Raw genomic sequence first — 18,924 nt, 5'->3', positions numbered from 1 at the left:
GTGTTTAGGGTAAAGTTATAAATTCCAAAGATCAAACTACTTGTTTATGGGTTCTATCAATTTGGGGTCTACTTTTTCCTGTCCCTGTTTCATATGACATCAATGACTTTATAATTCTGATGCACTCCTTCATACATTCTTCCTCCAAGAATGATTATGAATAGCAAAGTAACTACCCAACAAAATACAAACAAAATTTGTTTTAAGTCATTTTTAATGATAACTTGAATGGCAAATTACAGAGTACCAAGATAACAGGGATAGGACAAAAAGCCACACTTTGGACCCTTAATGTATAGAATATGCAGGGGCGGATCCAGAATTTTTTGCAAGGGGACGGGGTTCATCAGCAAATCAATGCTGAATTGTGGACCGGTTTTTTGTTTGGACGCTTGGCCTTGTAAACTCAATAGGGGAGGGGGTGTCGTACCATACATTTAATCGGGGCGCTGTTAAAATCCGACGATTATTAACAATATATTACAGAATAGTAAACAAACACCCCCCCCAACCAAGCTGGCTCTGTTCATATTTATAAGCTTCAGTTGGAATTTTAAACTTTGGTTAAATCAGTTGGTAACATTTACCAAAAGTCATTTCATTTACCCTTTGATAGCACTTGTACTTCCAGCCAGTAAGTGAGATTGGGGGGGAAAAATTATACATTTGTTGCATAAACATGTACCCATTTACAGTGTGAATCCTAATCTTGGATCACTCCTTCTTAGAACGGAGACACCAGCGTCACATCGTTTCTGAGCCGTTGTTTCTTCCAGCATCCAACAGTCGTTGACTGTATCATATGTTTCTATGGTGTTCAATAGGCTTCTCCCATCATACCTGAAAGTAGAATAACGGAATAAATGATCATTGAAATAAAATCCCTTGACTATGAATTACACTATCATTCTCGTTTGAACTAATCTATCAAATCGGACGTTATTGACTGGTGATGATTTTGTAATTGTAAATTGTTATAATGCACCCATTAGAGATATGCTTGTACATCACAGCGCATTGTTTGAGTCCCATCTTCTTTTACAATCACTAAGGCCGTTTCACACTAGAGCCTCTTACCCCGGGTTGAACTCAACCCCAGGCAAACCCAGTGCCGACCGAGCTGATCTCGCTTGGCTATACTGTTTTGAACCCTGGTGAGAGTTTCAACCAAGGTTGAAAATCTCAACCCTGGTCTGGAGCAGGGTTGAGTTCAACCCGGGGTGAAATCAATCTCAGGATTGACGCGGGGTTGGTGCAGGGTTGCAAAGTTTCAAGTGTGTAAAACTGTAATTTCTTTCCATTGTCTCCACTCTGCCGGTTTCTTCGGGCTTGCAAGCTACAGTGCCTAAGGTGATTTTGAGGAATCCTTGGTTTCATTACCAGTAAGTAAATAATAATGTTTTCAACCCCGCGTCAACCCCGAGATTTGTCTGATGTCAAAAGTCCTATAGTGGTTGAGCCATTTTTGCCAGGGAATAGCCATAACTGTAGACCAATCTGCCTCTACACAAAGTCTACAGGGTATCTTGAATGCAACAACCTCAGTAGTCAAAGTCAGAAGCCTGCCCAGTGTAACAAGTTCCAACAGATAAGAAGGCCAACCTGCCTCAGAGTCTGTGGTTGCCAAGTGCAACAGGAAACAACTGTGGCATTGTTCATTGGGACTAGCTCACATTGTCTCAGAACTGGCAGTTTATGCACTAGTGTTGATGGCCCAATCCAGCAAGGCAACACTGACTACACCTTTCGCACTGGTGTTGTCAAAGGAGCCTGACTACACCATGTTTAAACTCTGGGCCATTTTCTCTTCAAGTGTGTTTGGACATCAAATTTGGTTCACTTTTACCATTTGTGTGCAGTATGAACCAGACTTTAGGCCCCCCAAAAAGTGTCCGGTTGCTGGTATGGAGCTTGCCCAAAAAGTGGTGCGACGACAAGGCTTTTTTTTTTTTACCCGTTTTTTTTTCTTCAAATGTCGGCTGATGACTGCAAATGGTGCCCGACTAAACTTAGTGCAAATATATGGGAGTCCAGAGAGGCCACATAAAGCTTATTCTCGATTGTAACCCCATCTAAAAACATGTTAAAATTGTGCAGCAGCAGGATTCCAGTCAGACCAGTGAGTTTGGTGGTTTGAGACATCATCTTTCATTGGGAAAAAAAAAAATTTTCATTTTGCCGACACGCATGGCTACGGCGACGCGCGCGCATACCAAAAACCGGAGACTTTTTGGGGGGGCCTTAGGGTTAAATTTTTGAGAACTATAGATGTAATGTACATGTATACTTACCCTCCAACTGCACACACTTTGCCTTGAATGGCAACGGCGCCGACATAGCATCTAGACGTGGTCATGCTGGATACCAGTGACCAGGAGTTGGTCCTAGGGTTGTAGCACTCTACCGATGCGAGATGATGGGAACCGTTGTAACCTCCAAACGCATAGATCATATCATTGATGGTAGCAACACCCGCTCCTGAAGGAAGACATATACATGATATTATTAGGTATCCCGCGAGCGCGAGTGGAACACGGAATAATAATGTAGTGCATCTGTGTTTATAACACCTCACCCACAGATTCTGTGTCTTGATTGGCCGAGAGCGAGTCACATGTTACTTTCTAATTTTGCTATCTTTCTGTGCACGGCCAAAAGTACTATGCGCATAGCAAACAAAGTACTATACCATTAGCAACCAAAGTACTATTTCCACGGCGCGGTATTTGTGTGCAAATGCATGCTGGTGTGCGCCTTGTGCGTAGCGTGTATTATTCCAAAGAGAGCGCGCCGCAGACTTGGGTTCAAACATTTCGTGAAGGGGTAGTTTTTAAGAGAGAAATACATTTTCCACCAATTTTGTATTGAAATTGAAGTTTATTTCAATTGTGTTCAGATTTAAATAATTTAAAATATTAAAATCAAGCAGAATCTGTGAGTGAAGTGTTATAAAACAAATATTGAATGCTTTATCTCGTGGTGAAGTAAAACTAGCCTCCCTCGGTGATCCATGGACCATTCTATTTTCCCTCGGCTTCGCCTCGGGAAAATAGAATGTCCATGGATCACCTCGGGAGGCTAGTTTTACTACACCACTCGAAGCATTCAATATTTGTATACTGTTCGGCCTCGTGGTACTTTCCGTGTCTCACGAGTGGGATATCAAATTTATCTTCAAGCAAACTTGACGCACAGTAAAGATGGAACACGCACACGCTACACAAACTTTTCCGCGGTTATCATATTACAAGTACGTGCAGAAGGAACGGCGTGCGCATCTTGGAATAGCGCAATACACAGTGTGCGATACATACAATGCGATTAGGTTTAATATCACAATATTGTTGCCATGGATCAACCAATCAGGATCGAGGATTCAAGTTTGCTTGAAGATAATAGGGCTTGGATGATTTTGCACCAAGATCGAGCTGACCAAAACATGGTAGTCAAGTGACTAAGACATCTACACTATAGTAAGTAATGATTCTTGATTGACATGTGATGACTTGTGATTAACAAAAGATTAACTCACGACTGCCTTTTGACATGTCTTGTGATGACTTGTGATAGACTTGTGATGATTTTTGATGGACTTATGATTACTTGTGATGGAGTTATGATGACTTGTGATTGAGTTATGATGACTTGTGGTGGAGTTATGATGACTTGTAATGACTTGTGATTTAACTTGTGGTAAGACTTGTGATTGACGTGATGACTTATGATCGACTTGTGACAACTTGTGATTGACAAGGGAAGACTCGTTTAGACTTCTGATGGACTTGTGATGACTTGTAAAGACTTGTAATGACCCGTGATGACTTTTGATGAACTTAGGACTTGTGATTGATTGTGATTGACTTGTGATGACTTGTGGTATAACTTGTGATTGACGCGACGACTCGTGATGACTTTTGTTCAACTTGTGACGATTCGTGATTGACAAGTGATGACTCGTTATGACATCTGATGGACTTGTGATTGGCTTGTGAAGACTTGTGATTGGCTTGTGAAGACTTATGACTTCTTGTGACTTCTACTAGTGACTTTTAATGACTTGTGATGAAATACCTGATCGATTGACATTCATAGAAGCCACAGCTGACCACTGGCCACTTCTAGGATCCAACATCTCTACAGAGTCCAGTATACTGCTACCGTCGTAACCACCAATGCTGTAAAGGGCAGAGTTTCCTGTGGTCAAACCGGCACCCTCTCGTCCAGCGTTCATGTCCTGAGTCATCGTCCAGCGGTCAATGTGTGGATCATAGCACTCAACAGATTTCAGGCGACTACTTCCGTCAAAACCTCCGGCAGCATAGATCACATCTGGGAGAAGAAAAGCATGAGTTGTCATGTTTTTTGTACTTGGCAACCAATCATGAATGCTCCATGTATAAGGCGGTACCCACTGCGTACACACACGTAGCCCTGTGCCGACATCCGATATTCCTAGGCTTAGCCCTGTTCTTTAGAATTTCCGTTGTGGGATACCATTGTATTCTTTGTTGTGGGTACCCCACAAGGTGACTCTTACAAAAACACTAGTTGGTGCATCTAGGGTACAAAGTATGCAGGATCAGTTTTCATCTGATGTTCACAATCACTAAGTTAACATCTCCAAATTAGTGCTGAGCATAAAATGGAGGCAATATGTATTCAAGAGTGACTTCAAACTCTCTCTGTCATCGATAAGGGGGTACTTTCCCCACAGACTTTATACAGCTGAGCTTGTATCTGCATTCTGTTTAATTTTTAAACTGCAGAACATACAGCATTTGGGTTCCCACTAAAGTAACTTCTGTAGTAGTAGTAAGGTCTGTCATGAGCCAGTATGGCGCATCAGGCCTCGTTTATCTCCAGTTTCCTGGGCGTGAAACCACTGAGTATATTTCTATTCCCCCTGGATGGGATGCCAGTCCATAGCAAGCTACTCCCAGCTAATGCTGGTACCCATTTATAAATACTCCTGGGTGGAGAGAGGCAAGTGAGGTAAAATGGATTGCCCAAGGACACAGTATATAACCAGCAGCCGGATTCGAACCCCTGACCCTCTGATCATGAGTCACGAACCCAAACCACTAGGCCACACTCCCCACTAACTTCTAAATTACAACTGATGTATTATTTCAGGGCTTGGGGGATATATTGGACCTTCCCTATCCTCGTTCCTCATCCATGCACCCCTCCCCACGGATACACACCCTTGCCTATTGCTACTAGCTAGGATGCTTCTTCAATGCTGAACTAATCATACTTGGATTTAGATGACTCCATCGATCAGTCTGAGCGTGAAGTGAAATCAGTGGTGCAAAAACCCAGACTGAAACCACAAACATTACTGGACCGAGCCCAGTCTAATGTGGCTTTCTTAGATGTAGGTAGCTCTCCAGCACTTAAAGCTACAGTCCATCATTTGTAATTTGTGCATTTTGTTCGTTTGAAGCAACAAAAGAGTTCAAAATCTAATGAAGGATACTGAGCAACTAACGTGATGAAGTTTCAGCTCAGCTTCAGCTGTACATTCCGAGAAAAACAGCATTCTAAGATCTCAATTTCAAATCAAATTAAGTTACTGAATCATGTTTTGAATTGTTTTGAATTGCAGCTATACGCGGCGTCGCGCACTGATCCGACGAATTATACCAACCGCGCGCGCGTGTGCGTCGTTCCAATACTTGTGCGCGCTGCGCTGAATAACAAAACGAACTACTAATTTAAATTTTCCTACGGTGCTTCTTAAGAATCACCGTTGGAAATGCCTTCTTTCGTTGATTACTTCAAAATGACAGCTTCCCAGAAAGAATAATTTCACAGGGAGTTTAGTCCCCTTACTATCTTTCAACCAAGTTTGTTTTTCAACAGTAATTACGCCAGTTACTTTTCGGATGGCTGCAAATGATGGACTATAGCTTTAACTGGTTCGTCACTCGTCACTCAAATTCTGATAGGAGGCAGGTGGCTCTGGACAACGAGGCACATACATTGGGAATAGCCTGACTGTATTATCATGGAGCTATAAAAAAAGGCTCCACGGTATGATCAAGGACAAACCATGCACTGCCACCGTATATATGTGAACATATTTATGGTCGTTAACTGATTGAGAAGCCATTATCTCAGTAGGGTGCTCATGAATGCGAACCCGGGAATCCCGGGTTCGCGAAAGCCACATTAGACTGGGCTTGCATGGTCCAGTAATGATGCAGTTGATTGAAATCATCATACAATGAGCTCACCATTGAGAACGGTTGACCCAGGCAGACCTCTCTTCTGATTCAGCGAAGCCATGGACGTCCAGGAAGGTTGACCGTCAGTGAACTTGAGACACTCCACAATGTTGAGTCTTGTGGTGCCATCGTAACCCCCAATAGTGTAGATACGAGCGTCGTGCATCACTGCTGCCAGATAGCGTCGTCTCCTACTCAAATCCTGCGGCACAGTAAACAGGAGAAGTAAGATTCAAAGTTTGCATGGTGCTTCGGGCGTTGCCAGACTAACTTAAATGGGGGTGTGACAACAAAATTGCTGACAGACCCTCTGTGCTGAAAGTGGAGGTGGGGAATACGAAAATGACATTATCTGACTAGTGGGGGCACTGTTCAAAGTGGACGAGACTGACACTATCGAACAATAGATTGACTAGTGGGGGCACTGTTCAAGTGGACGAGACTGACACTATCGCACAATAGGTGGCACTATTCACTGCATTACTACTATGAAGTTTGCCAACAGGACGACATTTTGTCAACAAAAGCAAACAAATGGGGGTTGTGACTAGGCATGTATGACTAGTGCGACTAGTCACCAATGCTAAAAAGCATTAGTAGTCGTGACCATTAATTTCTAAAAAGTAGACAAGTCGTTATGCCGTCACTAGTTATTCTTCTATGCCGTGACTAGTAGTTGCACCGCGACTACCGATCTTTGCCTCGCGACTTTCATCGCAATCTTCCTTTACTGTTTCTGTACACAATATGTAAACAATTCTGTCAAAATATCCCTAAACAAAATGGAACCGTCTGATCATGGCGACCTGCCTTGCCTGTCGTTTTTTTCTTCCCATAAAATGCTTATTGCTCAAGTGCAGTCCCACATGTTAGATCTATTGCTCCATTGACCAGAGGTATTACTAGATAAATAAATAATGTGTTACTAGTGACGACTTGTCGACTAGCCGTAACTTTTTATCACAACTACTAGTCGCGACTATTTATAAATTCAGGAGTTGCCCACTCCTAGTTGTGACAGCATTAGTTTACTAATTAATGGTCCTCGATAGAATTATGGAGTAAAGTGACTCACAGGCAGGGAGTGCCACTGCTTTGTCTTTGGGTTGTACTCCTCCACAACAGTCAGAGGCACCTGTTGGCTTCCGAATCCACCAATCACAACCAGCCGCTCATCCCCACCTGTACCAGATTTTCCATGTGGAAATATAAAAGAACAGTGTTAATTCGAAGTTGAAACCGAAACAACATAGCTGACATATAAAAATCTACACTGAAAATGGGTTCGGATGCAATTTCTTCACAATTATTTACGTTATTTTTGATCACTCTAAGTAAAGACAAAGTAACGACAAAGGCGGGGCGAAGCCAGTAAAAGCCCGGGTCACCATCCCCTACGTTGCCGGACTGTCTGAACGGTTCAAGAACTCTTTCAAGTCACGTGGCATTGCCACTTGCTTCAAACCGTTCAACACCTTACGAGGGAAAGTAGTTCAAGTGAAGAACAGACAGCCCAAAGATACACGCTCCAACGTGGTATACGGTATCATCTGCGGGGATTAAGACTGCACGGAGTCTTACGTTGGGGAAACCAAACAATCCCTAAAATCCAGGACCTACCAACATCGGCGGCCTAGCACAAACGAGGCACAAAACTCTGCTGTCTTCTTACACCTACGAGACTCTGGTCACACTCTCAGAAATGAGGATGTTGTGATCCTTGATAAGGAAGAGCAGTGGCACAAAAGAGGCATCAAGGAAGCCATCTGGGAAAGGGTCGAACAACCAACACTCAACAAAAGAGGGGGGCTACGCTTCAACCTATCACATGCTTGGGACCGGGCCATTCAAGGGATTCCTAGCCGTCTCTCACGTGATCAGTCCACCGGGTCACCAGTTGCCTGACGAAGTCCGATGGTTTCGGACGCAACGTTCCAGTATTCGATTCAATTAAGAAAAATCATCAACTTCTACTGGATGACCGATAACATACATTATCATGCTCACTCTAACTGTTTTAATACGTGCGATATGGCATTCAAATGTGTCTTATAAAACTCTTTAATCATTGAGGAGTACTTAATATACTTGGGTGCATAAAACCCACCGTACTTACCAGTTCTGGGCTGGAAGGTAGTCCCTGTCATCTCAGCTCTACAATCTGGCCGCAGGTGAAACCGCTTTCCTTCATCGACAAGATCCCGACAAGCCAAGCTCTGCCTGATCAAGGGCTGCATGCAACAAATCAGTTCAGTAATTAATTTTACTACACTCATCTCTTCTGACTTTTGCTACTGAGCAGTAAATACCGAAAATGATGTGCTTAGCAAGTATCAGCTGAGAACCAGTCATAAGCAGTATGCCTATCAAGCAGTTTCGGCTGGTAAACTGGTTTTGCTAAGCAATTACTTTCTGTGCTTTGCAAATTTCTATGTTTAGAAGTTCCATGTTATTGCCTCAGGTGGCATATCACACAAACCACACTTATTTGAAACCTTATCAACTTTATATTTGCCCTTGCATTTGCACTAAGAAACTTCCTGACTTCTCCAAAATCAAACAGTCCGTGTGAGAAACCATGGCACAGACTCTTTGTACTTAACATTTCAAGGGGCATCAAGTCCCATTATCATGTAATACGTGGCTGGGCTCCACCTTCAAAATCCTCCACTAGAGTAGGAAACCTACAGCACTTATTGATACCTACTAAGTTTCAAGTGGTATCAAGTCCCATGTTAAGTAATAAAGGCTGGGCTCCACCTTCGTCAATCCTGCAAAATCCTACAAAACCTCCTGGCGGGGTGGATTTTGAAGGATTGGGAAGAGGTAGGGTTTAGTGGCCAAACGGGTGCAGATGCAGGTTGAATAATTGCCAACCTCTGCCAATGGCACTAAGCCCTTTTGATTTTTCATTTAAGCAGCACATGAAAATTTGTGTATTAAATATATTTACCTCCTTGTCAAGGACGTCAGTAATGAACTTGGGTGTCATGAGCGGGACACGTATGTGTTGGAGTAGTTTGGGCAGTTGGTCATCTCTCTCTGCTGTGTTATGGTTGATCCAACTCATTACAGCTTGATATAAAGGTTCCTCACTTTCCACCTGATGGTACATTTAAAATACATGAGAGTACATGGCTTGAAATATCTCCTGGACCACTGGACTGAATCCAGCATTTTAGGCATCAGTCTAAGATGTTTTCTTGGCCAGTCTAGCAGTTTTTTTTACACCACTGATAATTCACCAAACGATCCATTAGCTCAGGGTTCTTAGCACTGCATGAAAACAAAATTGCCTGAGTTTTCCTTAAGCAATTTGTAAAATTCCATGAGAAATGTTTTCATTTATACATGTAAAGCGCATGTGTCTACCAATATCGGTGCTCAAGGTACTACATCATTATTACCCCGCTCATTGGGCCAATGAAACATTCCAAAGACATTCTCAGCTTCCTGGGGAGTACAATGTATATTATATACAGCTTGATGCAGCCATTTCGGTGCAAGGAAGCTATTCAATCACAATAACCATCTCTACCCTCACAGGTACCCATTTACTCCTGGGTAGAGAGAAGCAATGAGTGACAAAGTGCCTTGCCAAACGGCACACACGCACCATAACCACAGGCTGGACTCGAACCCACAACCTGCAGAATTACACCGGCAGACCACAAATTCAATGCTCCAGACCAAGAGGCCATATGGCACTCAACCTCCCACAAAGTTGCTGGGAAGTCAAGAGGTGGTTGCAGCAATGCAGTCACTGCTAATGCATGCACATGCCCTAGGAGCTTATAATTGCACGATCAACCTATGAACACACACATGCAGACAGTCATGTTTTACTATACTCTCGAGGACAATGCTTTGTGTTTCCCTTTGTCCCTGTAATATAACACTCTCCCATAGACTAAGCACACAAACATACTACAGAGGACCATTTCAAATACAAGACCCAACTCCCGAGGACTTAAGGGATCTGTTGTTCTCCCTTTGTGGGTTGGTCTTCGGGCATTATGTAGCACACGTACAATGGCATTTTGTAAAGTATAGCAGGGATTATCATATCACATTTAAGTTTTGTTATGAGTAGTTGTCATATGAACTCCTTTTATATACTTTTTTGTATTTTAGCACTGCTCACTGAAAGACAGCTGTGGATAAAAAAATTAATAATAACGATAATAAAAAAAAATCCTACCTCAAGGTTATCTCTCTGGATCAGCTTTGCCACTTCATCCGCATCCAAGGCCAAGTATTCTTCGTGGGTAACTACTTGGGTGAAGTAACAGGAACAATATCCCTCTGCAGCATTTTGGAGTTCTACACAAGCATGACTCTCGGCAAACTTGGCAATTCCAAGGCAGTTAGAAGGGTCCAGTTGCTTAGTGAGAAAGGCACAGCATGCATCTTCAACACCTGAGGGAAACATTTTTGTAGATGTTGGTAAGCCATACAACTTGGAGGGTGGAATTAGACACAAAGACCGTTTGGACTAGATGAATTTAGCACCGTCAATTTTTGAGCTACATTACGTACATTGTATCAAATTGTTAAATTCCTTCACTAATTTCGAACGCACTTACAGTGTTAAATTTGACCATGTACATGTTGGTTTTTTTCTTCAGATAATGAGGTAAATATAGTCCAAAAAATGTCCAGATGTTGCTAAATACAAATCAAGCACAATGCAATTTTTTTTTTAGTGTTGATATCATGCAGTTTTCTTTTGTCGTCTTGCTTGCTTTTAAGGGCAAGTCAAAGAAAAGGTCCATTTTTGTCACAAACATGTTTCTTTCATTATATAAATAATCATCGCAAATACTAAAAAAAATTCTTTGTAGGTATTCTCCTCGCGGATGCCCAACGGTAGAAAAAATAACACTGAAATTCATGAATATCTTAAAGGGTTATACTTTGGTTACATACATGTATGGAACATAGCGTGCACAAATTCTTGCGACTTGCCCTTCAACCCAAAAAAAAAAAAAAAAGCATTTTTTGCTTTTTTGACATGTATCGTGTTTCTTTAATTCTGATTGGGTCCACTTTCAACCAAATTCTCTTCACAACATTTAGGTTTGAAAACTTCTAATTCTCATTTGTTCGAATCCTTCGATGCCAAGGTAATGTGGTGTTATTTGCACAGGTCTGCAAGAGCTCAGTCTCAATCACTGGTGGAACTATACTGTTCAATTTGCAGGGGATTTTTTTTTCTTAGCAGGTCTTCATTTTCTGGAGAGGGGCATAGTTTCTTTTTTATTCTTCCGAATTTCTGAGAGGGGGGGGGGAGCACAAGTTGCACAGGCCTTCAGTTATGGGATGAATTTACTATGAACATCTGATCCCTTAAATTTTCATTAAAAGTCCATTTCTCCATGAAAAGAATCTTTAAGAGATGTTTCATGGATATTTACATGGGGCTTATACTATAGACTAATCCTGTAAGGGTATTTTCACGGTTTTTTAATGACCCTGGCCACTGAGGATTATCATTGGTTATACACAACGGTACACTGGTTCTATCTCCATGGGTAAACAAAGGACTTTCTTAAGGGTGTTTTCACGGACTCCTAATCTGGCTTAAAATGTTGAAAAATCCGTGAAAATTTAGTTAACTGTAATTTCAAGAGAAAATGGCTCTTTAACGAATTTTTAAGGGATGAAGATGTTCATAGTCCTAAAATCTACCAGGAGCTGATTTCTTATACCAAGACTAACCTTTCAGCTGTAAGAGACAAGCAGATGGCAGTAATTCTTGAACGTTCTCCACCGTTACCGCCACTTCTTCAGTGTATATGAATTGTAGCAGGATTTCCATTGCACTGGCTTTCAGGCCTTGAAGTTCTACACTTGGTTTGGCACTTTCACTCATCTGATAAAGAAAAACACAATTTTTCGTTTCAAGATTTGGTTAGCCCTTTACTTACACGTTACATGTACATGTATACATGAATAAAATATGTAAATGCAGCCAAATTCCATCAAATTGAAAATGGGGTCATGTTAAAATCACAAGTTGTAGCATGCGTGTTGTCAGTCACATCACAAAGCTCTTTTTGTTTTTTTGATGTACAGAAATTAATTCGTTATATTAAAGTAAATAACAATGTATGGATTAATTTGGCGAACAAAATTAGAAGCCATTTCTGAAGTGGCACCTCATATGCTCATGCCACACGCATTCTTAAAGAAGAGGCACGCACGCATATTGGTAAAACTACTGGTCAAAAGTACTACCTGAGAACGACGGTGCACAAGCACTGGTGCCACGTACCTCAGAAAATGGCATTTACAAAATAAGTCTATATAAGGCAAAAAATAAAAAGTAGTCTGTCTCTGGTCCGACCAAAGTTCCGGAATTGATGCGGCGACGCGTTTTTTTTGGGGGGGGGGGGCTTTTTTTTTCAAGCTTGGATTGTACAGACAAGGTGGGTACTATTTTGCTTTTTTGGTCCTCATATCCATTGGTGTCCTCCATCATTTGCCCAATGGTGCCCTCCATCACTTGCCTTTGTGCAATTTCCCCATTCCTTGGTGCTCCTTGGTACAAACATTTCAGGCGGTGCAGCAATTGAGATTGCTGTTGTAGCTACCGCGGAAAATTTGAAAAAAAAGAAGCTTGACGCGCATGATTAAAATCGACGCGCGTGCTGATCAGAGACCGACTATTTTTTATTTTTGGCCTAAGACCATTATCTGCAAATTTTCAAATGGTTTGGCCACATGACACTAAATCTGTTTTGTGGGTTATGTGCATGTGGCTCTGCAAAGAATTACATGTAAACTCAATATCTCCCAACAACAAAAAACATGCTTTCCGAAACATTAAATTAACACAGGTTTCTCTTTAACAGAACACCACCATTCACACAAGAAATGTATTGTCACGTGATAAAGTCCATCAACAGTTCAAATGACAATGTCAACGAATATCTTTGTCACATATGTGATGCGATCAAGCTAAATGAGTCGTTTGTCGACCCTGGTCAAAAAATTTTTATTACAGATTTGAAAAGAGCACAATCTCAGCATTACTGCTGTGAAAACCGCATGCTGATACCATCTTTATTTCAAAAATCATAGAAGTCGGAACACCAAGAGATGTGATGAAGTGACGTGATGAAGTGGGCCTATTTTGGCCTGTATCTCCAAATGAAAATTCCCGACAAACAACTCATGTAACTTGATCCCATCATATATAGTTTGTGACTTGACTTGCAAGTGACAGACTTGACTATTGCCCTAAATGCCCCTGCAAATGCAATGAAATCTGCAACATTTTGCTCTATGGTCAGAACTTGACACTGACTTGTGAGGAAATGTTTTGTACATGCATGTATTCAAGTCATTCACAAGTCAAATCACAAGTTAAAAGGATATGAACAATGACAAAGAGAAGTTTCACTATAGCTTGTGGCTTGACTGGAGATCGGATGACGTGTGACTAGTACACGACTCGATTCCAACTCTGTTGAGAGGAATTGACTTGAACTCAACATGGTGTCACACAAATGTAACCTGTTCTGTCAAAATCAGACTTTTCTGGCATAACATGCATAAGGTCAAAAATGAGATTTTTGCATATTGTTAAAATATGTCCTGTTTCCTTTTAATAGGTGGTTTAATTTTTGAAACCGGTCATTCCTGCGCAAAGTTATGCTATTTTGAAGTTCATTGGGTCAAAAAGTAGAAAACAGAGAAAATGGACACGAACGTCACAAAACAGACATTTCTTTAACTGATATACCTTAACAAATCATCAAAAATACTATAATTAGAGATCAAATTAGGCTTTCAAACTTTTATAGTATATTTTAGACATGCTCAGGATTACAAATATGCAAAAATTAGAAAATGGAAAAAAATCACCCCCACAGCGTTTTTTGGCCCTTTATCTCAATTTCAACCTCTACCCAGAAGCGTCTGCTTTTGACAGAACAGCTCACAAATGTTCCACTTATCACAAATCCAAGAACAATTCCACCTACCTCGTTTGTAAACATTGCACAGAAGTAGGGGCTACACGCCGCCAGGATCACACGATGGGCGGGAAACTCCGTCCCCTCCACAACCACGGTGACATCACAGAGTAAAGACTGTCTTCGCAGGCTGTTTAGAGTCTGCAGCATCGTTTTACTGTGGCTACCAGTAAAGGAATGCAACTTTTTGTCTTCATTTGTCGAGGACGAGGAGACATCGTTGCTTTGCTGTGAGGTGTCGGTTGCCATTCTGGTTGATGGGTACAGCTTCATCAGCTAAAGCAAACGGTTCACTGAAATGTACAAATAGAAAGTGCAGTGAACTTCTGTGATGGTTGATCATGTGTAAAGTGCTTGTCCAAAACAAATTGAAAGTCCTTGACTTTTGATACAATTGGTTATCAACTTAACCGCAGACAAAACTGAACAGGTGTTTTGTATTTTAAGAAAACAATGGGATCAAAAATAGGAGGAAATACTTTTTAGATGATAAAAATGAACTTAAAGTTGGACTTGCACCTTGTCACAGGCAAAATAGTTGTGTTAATATTCCAAAGAGTATGCACCATGTAATACAATTCTGATGTGTACAATCAGTAACTTCCATCACGTTTACAGTTAAAGTTTTTTTCATGGAATATGTCCAGTAATGTTTTTTTTGTGTGTGGTGGGGGATAATGCTTAGAGTTACCATATAAAACATTTCTGGCAAGTCAAAAAAAATGTAATTTAAAACAAAATTGACATAAGCTTACCTCATAAAATGTTGCAGTTGCAGGTTAACTTGGAAAGATACGGTGACAGGAATGCACACCTCTGCACCACACACTGCTGAGGTGGTTTTTAAATTCCAAAATGCACTTTTTTTCTAACAAGGGCTGTGGTGCTACTTTGAGTGAGTTGTACCGATTTCAACTCGTACTCGTCATTCCCTCAAGTTGCACGAGATAACAACAAATGCAATTTTTTCTTCATACGCGTACACATGTACATGCAGTCCCCCTAAAAACGACCACAGCATACATATACGTACTGTACATGTACATGTACATGTACAATAAACTGATCAACACACAACTGTTCATTTTTTACAACTGTGTGGCATTTCACTGCGCGTCTGCCTTTGTTGGTCCAGGGGTAGAATATAATTGTTCACGGCCGACTGAGCGAAGACCTATAATGCCTGGCCGTGAGCCGATTTTTCTAACACGCTTCATTTGAAAGGCATTTTGCAAACATTCCTGTAGGCCACACAAACAGTTTGATTCAGGCCAGCGCACACACGCACACAATCCAATACCAGGGGGCCAAAATACGTCCTTCCTTCCTTCCTTCCTTAAAGTGCAGCCTCATAATTGTATGCGGATAAATGCACTGTGGTACTTTGCCTTGACAATTGTATAAACTGATTGATATGGAAAGTTGTGCAGTTGATTATTATTCAAAACGGTTTCTGGTACTTTTTGCATGGGGTGTTTCAGTTGTGAGGAAAGGGGCATAATATCTGTGAGTGGTACTGAAAAGGCCAATAGGATAATTGTTATTAAACATGGATGCGGCAGACTCGGCCACACATGCCAAGGGTTGGCAACCGCCACTATTTAGCACATCAACATGGCTTCTGATCATCACAGCCTGTGTTCTCCTATTTGTCTACGATTACTGGAGACATCATTATCTGGCAAGATTGGGTATTCCCGGGGGAAGCGGGAAACCGTTTATCGGTAACACCCTGGACTTCTTTTGCAGCAAAGATGGAATACAAGGCTACCACGAGAAGCACTTTGCCCGCTACGGAAAAATGTTTGGTTTTTATATGGGCTGGCGCCCTGGACTAGTGACTGCAGATGTCGATTTGGTCCGATTGATGTGCATCAAAGATCACGCCAGTTTCACCAATCGGAAAAAGCAGCTGATTGACAACAAGCCATTTGACAAGTCACTGACTTTCCTGAGAGATGACCATTGGAAGGACGTACGTGGAATCCTCAGTCCAACATTCAGCGGCTCCAAGATGAAGCTGATGGCGCCACTCATCAATGACTGCCTCGATCCTATGATCAGGAAAGTTGCCAAGCACCACGAAGAAGGCAAGAGTTTACAAATGAAAGATATCTATGGTGGATATCTGATTGATGCTATCGGCAACTGCGCTTTCGGTCTGACTCTGAACTCGCAGGAAACTGAAAACGACCCCTTTCTCTTCAATGCCAAAGATATTTTCAAGTTTAGATTCAACTTCACGATCTTCGTTTCGGTGTTTTTACCATTCCTGGCTCCTGTGCTGAACTATTTCGGTGCGACTACCTTCAGACCGTCAACTATGAATTTCTTTGAGAACATCATGGACCAGGCAGTGGAACTTCGGAGGAGTGGAGCGGAGCGGAGATTGGATTTCCTGCAGCTTATGCTAGACGCCCACAAGAAATCCGACCTGACGGCTGAAGACAAGGAACAGGCGACCGAGGAAGAGAAGTTGGAAGAGGAGCACCGCAAGCACATGAGCAAGAAATCCCTGACGATGGATGAACTCAAATCACAATCATTGACCTTCTTCCTCGTCGGCTACGAGACCTCCAGCAACACGCTGGGCTTCGCCTCCTATCTCCTGGCAACCAACCCGGAAGTTCAGGACAAGTTGGTGAACGAGATTGACACCCTGGCCCCCGGACGCGACGACCTCACCTATGAGAGTATCACCAAGATGACCTATCTGGACCAGGTCATAATGGAGACGCTCCGAGTGTATCCTCCCGCCATCCTCACTTCCCGTGAGGCCAACCAGGACTACCAGTATCAAGGGTACACCATTCCCGAAGGCATAGAGGTCTTCATGTCAGTCTGGCAGATCCATCATGATCCGGAGCTGTGGGAGAACCCGGACAAGTTCGACCCCGACAGGTTCACACCAGAGCAACGCGAGAACCGCCATCCATGCGCTTGGATTCCATTTGGAGTTGGCCCTCGCAGCTGCGTTGGAATGCGCTTCGCACTGCTGCAGACTAAAATGGGATTGGTTCGGATGCTGCAAAACTTCCGCCTGGAGACTTGTGCAGAGACCGAGATACCGCCAGTTCTAATTCTCGGCAAGTTTGCATCCCTGAATCCAGCCAACGGTTTCAAACTGTCGGCTGTTCCTCGATTCTAAGGACCTTGCCAAGAGGGCTGGACGCTCAGCATTGGAAGATCACGTTAGAACCGGAGTTCTAACATGATATGATAACATTTACCACGTAATTTCCAAGTTAAGTCACCATCTATTTGGTCAAACAGATTTAACATTTTCTTAAGTATCACGGCTGGAACCTCACCGATAGCTTATGAATTCATGTAAATTAGCCCTAAAAGGGCCGGGGGGGGGGGGGGTGTGGAATCGCCCCCCCCCCCTCAACTTTTTCCGCGATAGCCTTTAAAAAAAAATTTTCGCGACCCGAGCTGTTATGAACTTTTTAGCCTCGAGCCTTGCGCATCTTTTGATACCAAAAACTAAAAATCGGACAACGGGTTGCTGCGCAGCGGAAAATTTTCCGGCACCATGCACCATAAAAACTGAATTTTCCCATATACGTCGTGTACACAGTGCAGAATTACCATTTGTACAGTATATGAATAATTAATCAGCCATAATTCCAAAACCATATTTTGCCCTATATAGTCATGACATTTCTTGGGTATGTTCATGAATAGTTGCTCTATGCATGTACCGAGTTTCAAAAAATTTTGTCAATCGATGGCTGAGATCTTAGATATTATTATTAATATTATTGTAACAATATGTAATTTTTAAAGGTTTTCATGTTTTTTAATTAATGGGTTTTTTTAATGATTGGTAAGCGCCTTGAACGTCATTTTGAAGGATTTGGCGCTATATTAGATTATTATTATTATCATTTGCATTTTATCCCAAAAGTTGAAAAGCAATCTACATGTACTGAATTATTATCAAGAAGCTTATTGGGATATATACTGGTACTTAACACCCCATGAAATTATTCCTTCTGGCTTGCCGCCAATTAGAAGAAATCAAGAAATGTAGGCAATTTCCAAATATCAGTCAGTTGACTGATTTTTGGAAATACAGGGTGATATGGACGAAATCTTGTTTCGTGATGAAAAGGCTGTGTGGTTTCTCACTGTTTTCTCGAAAAGTGTTATACATGTATCCACCGAGCTGAAACTTCAACAGGTTTAGGTTTTGAACATTCTTCCTTGGATTTTGTGTGGTGTTACTATTGGAAACGAACAAAAGGAATACAATGCAAATGATCCCTTGCCTTTAATCGGCCTGTGCAGTGACACAACATTATATAACCGACATACAGATCCTCGTCATTTGATTGGTGGAACTCACATCACATGACATTCGTTATTACTCCCATTCACGCCAGGGCTCAAAAAGTCCCATTCGCCCATGGGGTATGGGAAATATTATTGAACAGTTACATGTAGGATCGATGCTTATTCCATGATGCGGTATTTGTGTGCAAATGCATGCTGGTGTGCACGTTCAGCGTTGCGTGTATTGTTCCAAAGAGCCAGTGCTACAGAGTTGGGTTCAAACATTTTCATGAAGGGGTGGTTTGGAAGAGAAAAACACATTTTCCACCCATTTTGTATTGAAATAAAACATCAAATATATCAAAGACAAGGATCTATATGTCAGATATATAAAACAAATATTGAGTGGCTTTAAATTGTGAAATGGGAGGAAT

General features: G+C 41.8%; 2 protein-coding genes across 2 annotated transcripts; one reads left to right on the top strand and one right to left on the bottom strand.

The window, feature by feature from the left end:
* Nucleotides 1-172: 172 nt before the first annotated feature.
* LOC119722986 (kelch-like protein 12) lies at nt 173-15,225 on the bottom strand. The gene is made up of 11 exons (XM_038193423.1): nt 14,968-15,225; nt 14,222-14,505; nt 11,952-12,105; nt 10,432-10,649; nt 9,184-9,333; nt 8,347-8,461; nt 7,306-7,412; nt 6,240-6,432; nt 4,072-4,329; nt 2,292-2,478; nt 173-840 (listed from the first exon to the last, which is right to left on the bottom strand). The coding sequence occupies exons 2-11, from the start codon at nt 14,483-14,485 to the stop codon at nt 690-692; spliced, it is 1,797 nt and encodes a 598-aa protein (XP_038049351.1). The 5' UTR covers nt 14,486-14,505; nt 14,968-15,225; the 3' UTR covers nt 173-689.
* Nucleotides 15,226-15,573: 348 nt separating this feature from the next.
* On the top strand, nt 15,574-17,417 carry LOC119722984 (cytochrome P450 3A29-like). The gene has a single exon (XM_038193422.1). The coding sequence runs from the start codon at nt 15,762-15,764 to the stop codon at nt 17,358-17,360; it is 1,599 nt and encodes a 532-aa protein (XP_038049350.1). The 5' UTR covers nt 15,574-15,761; the 3' UTR covers nt 17,361-17,417.
* The last annotated feature ends 1,507 nt before the right edge of the window (nt 17,418-18,924 follow it).

Source organism: Patiria miniata, unplaced genomic scaffold (assembly GCF_015706575.1).
Source record: "Patiria miniata isolate m_02_andy unplaced genomic scaffold, ASM1570657v1 HiC_scaffold_16, whole genome shotgun sequence".
NCBI lineage: Eukaryota > Metazoa > Echinodermata > Asteroidea > Valvatida > Asterinidae > Patiria > Patiria miniata.
This window is presented reverse-complemented; position numbering and strand designations above follow the sequence as displayed.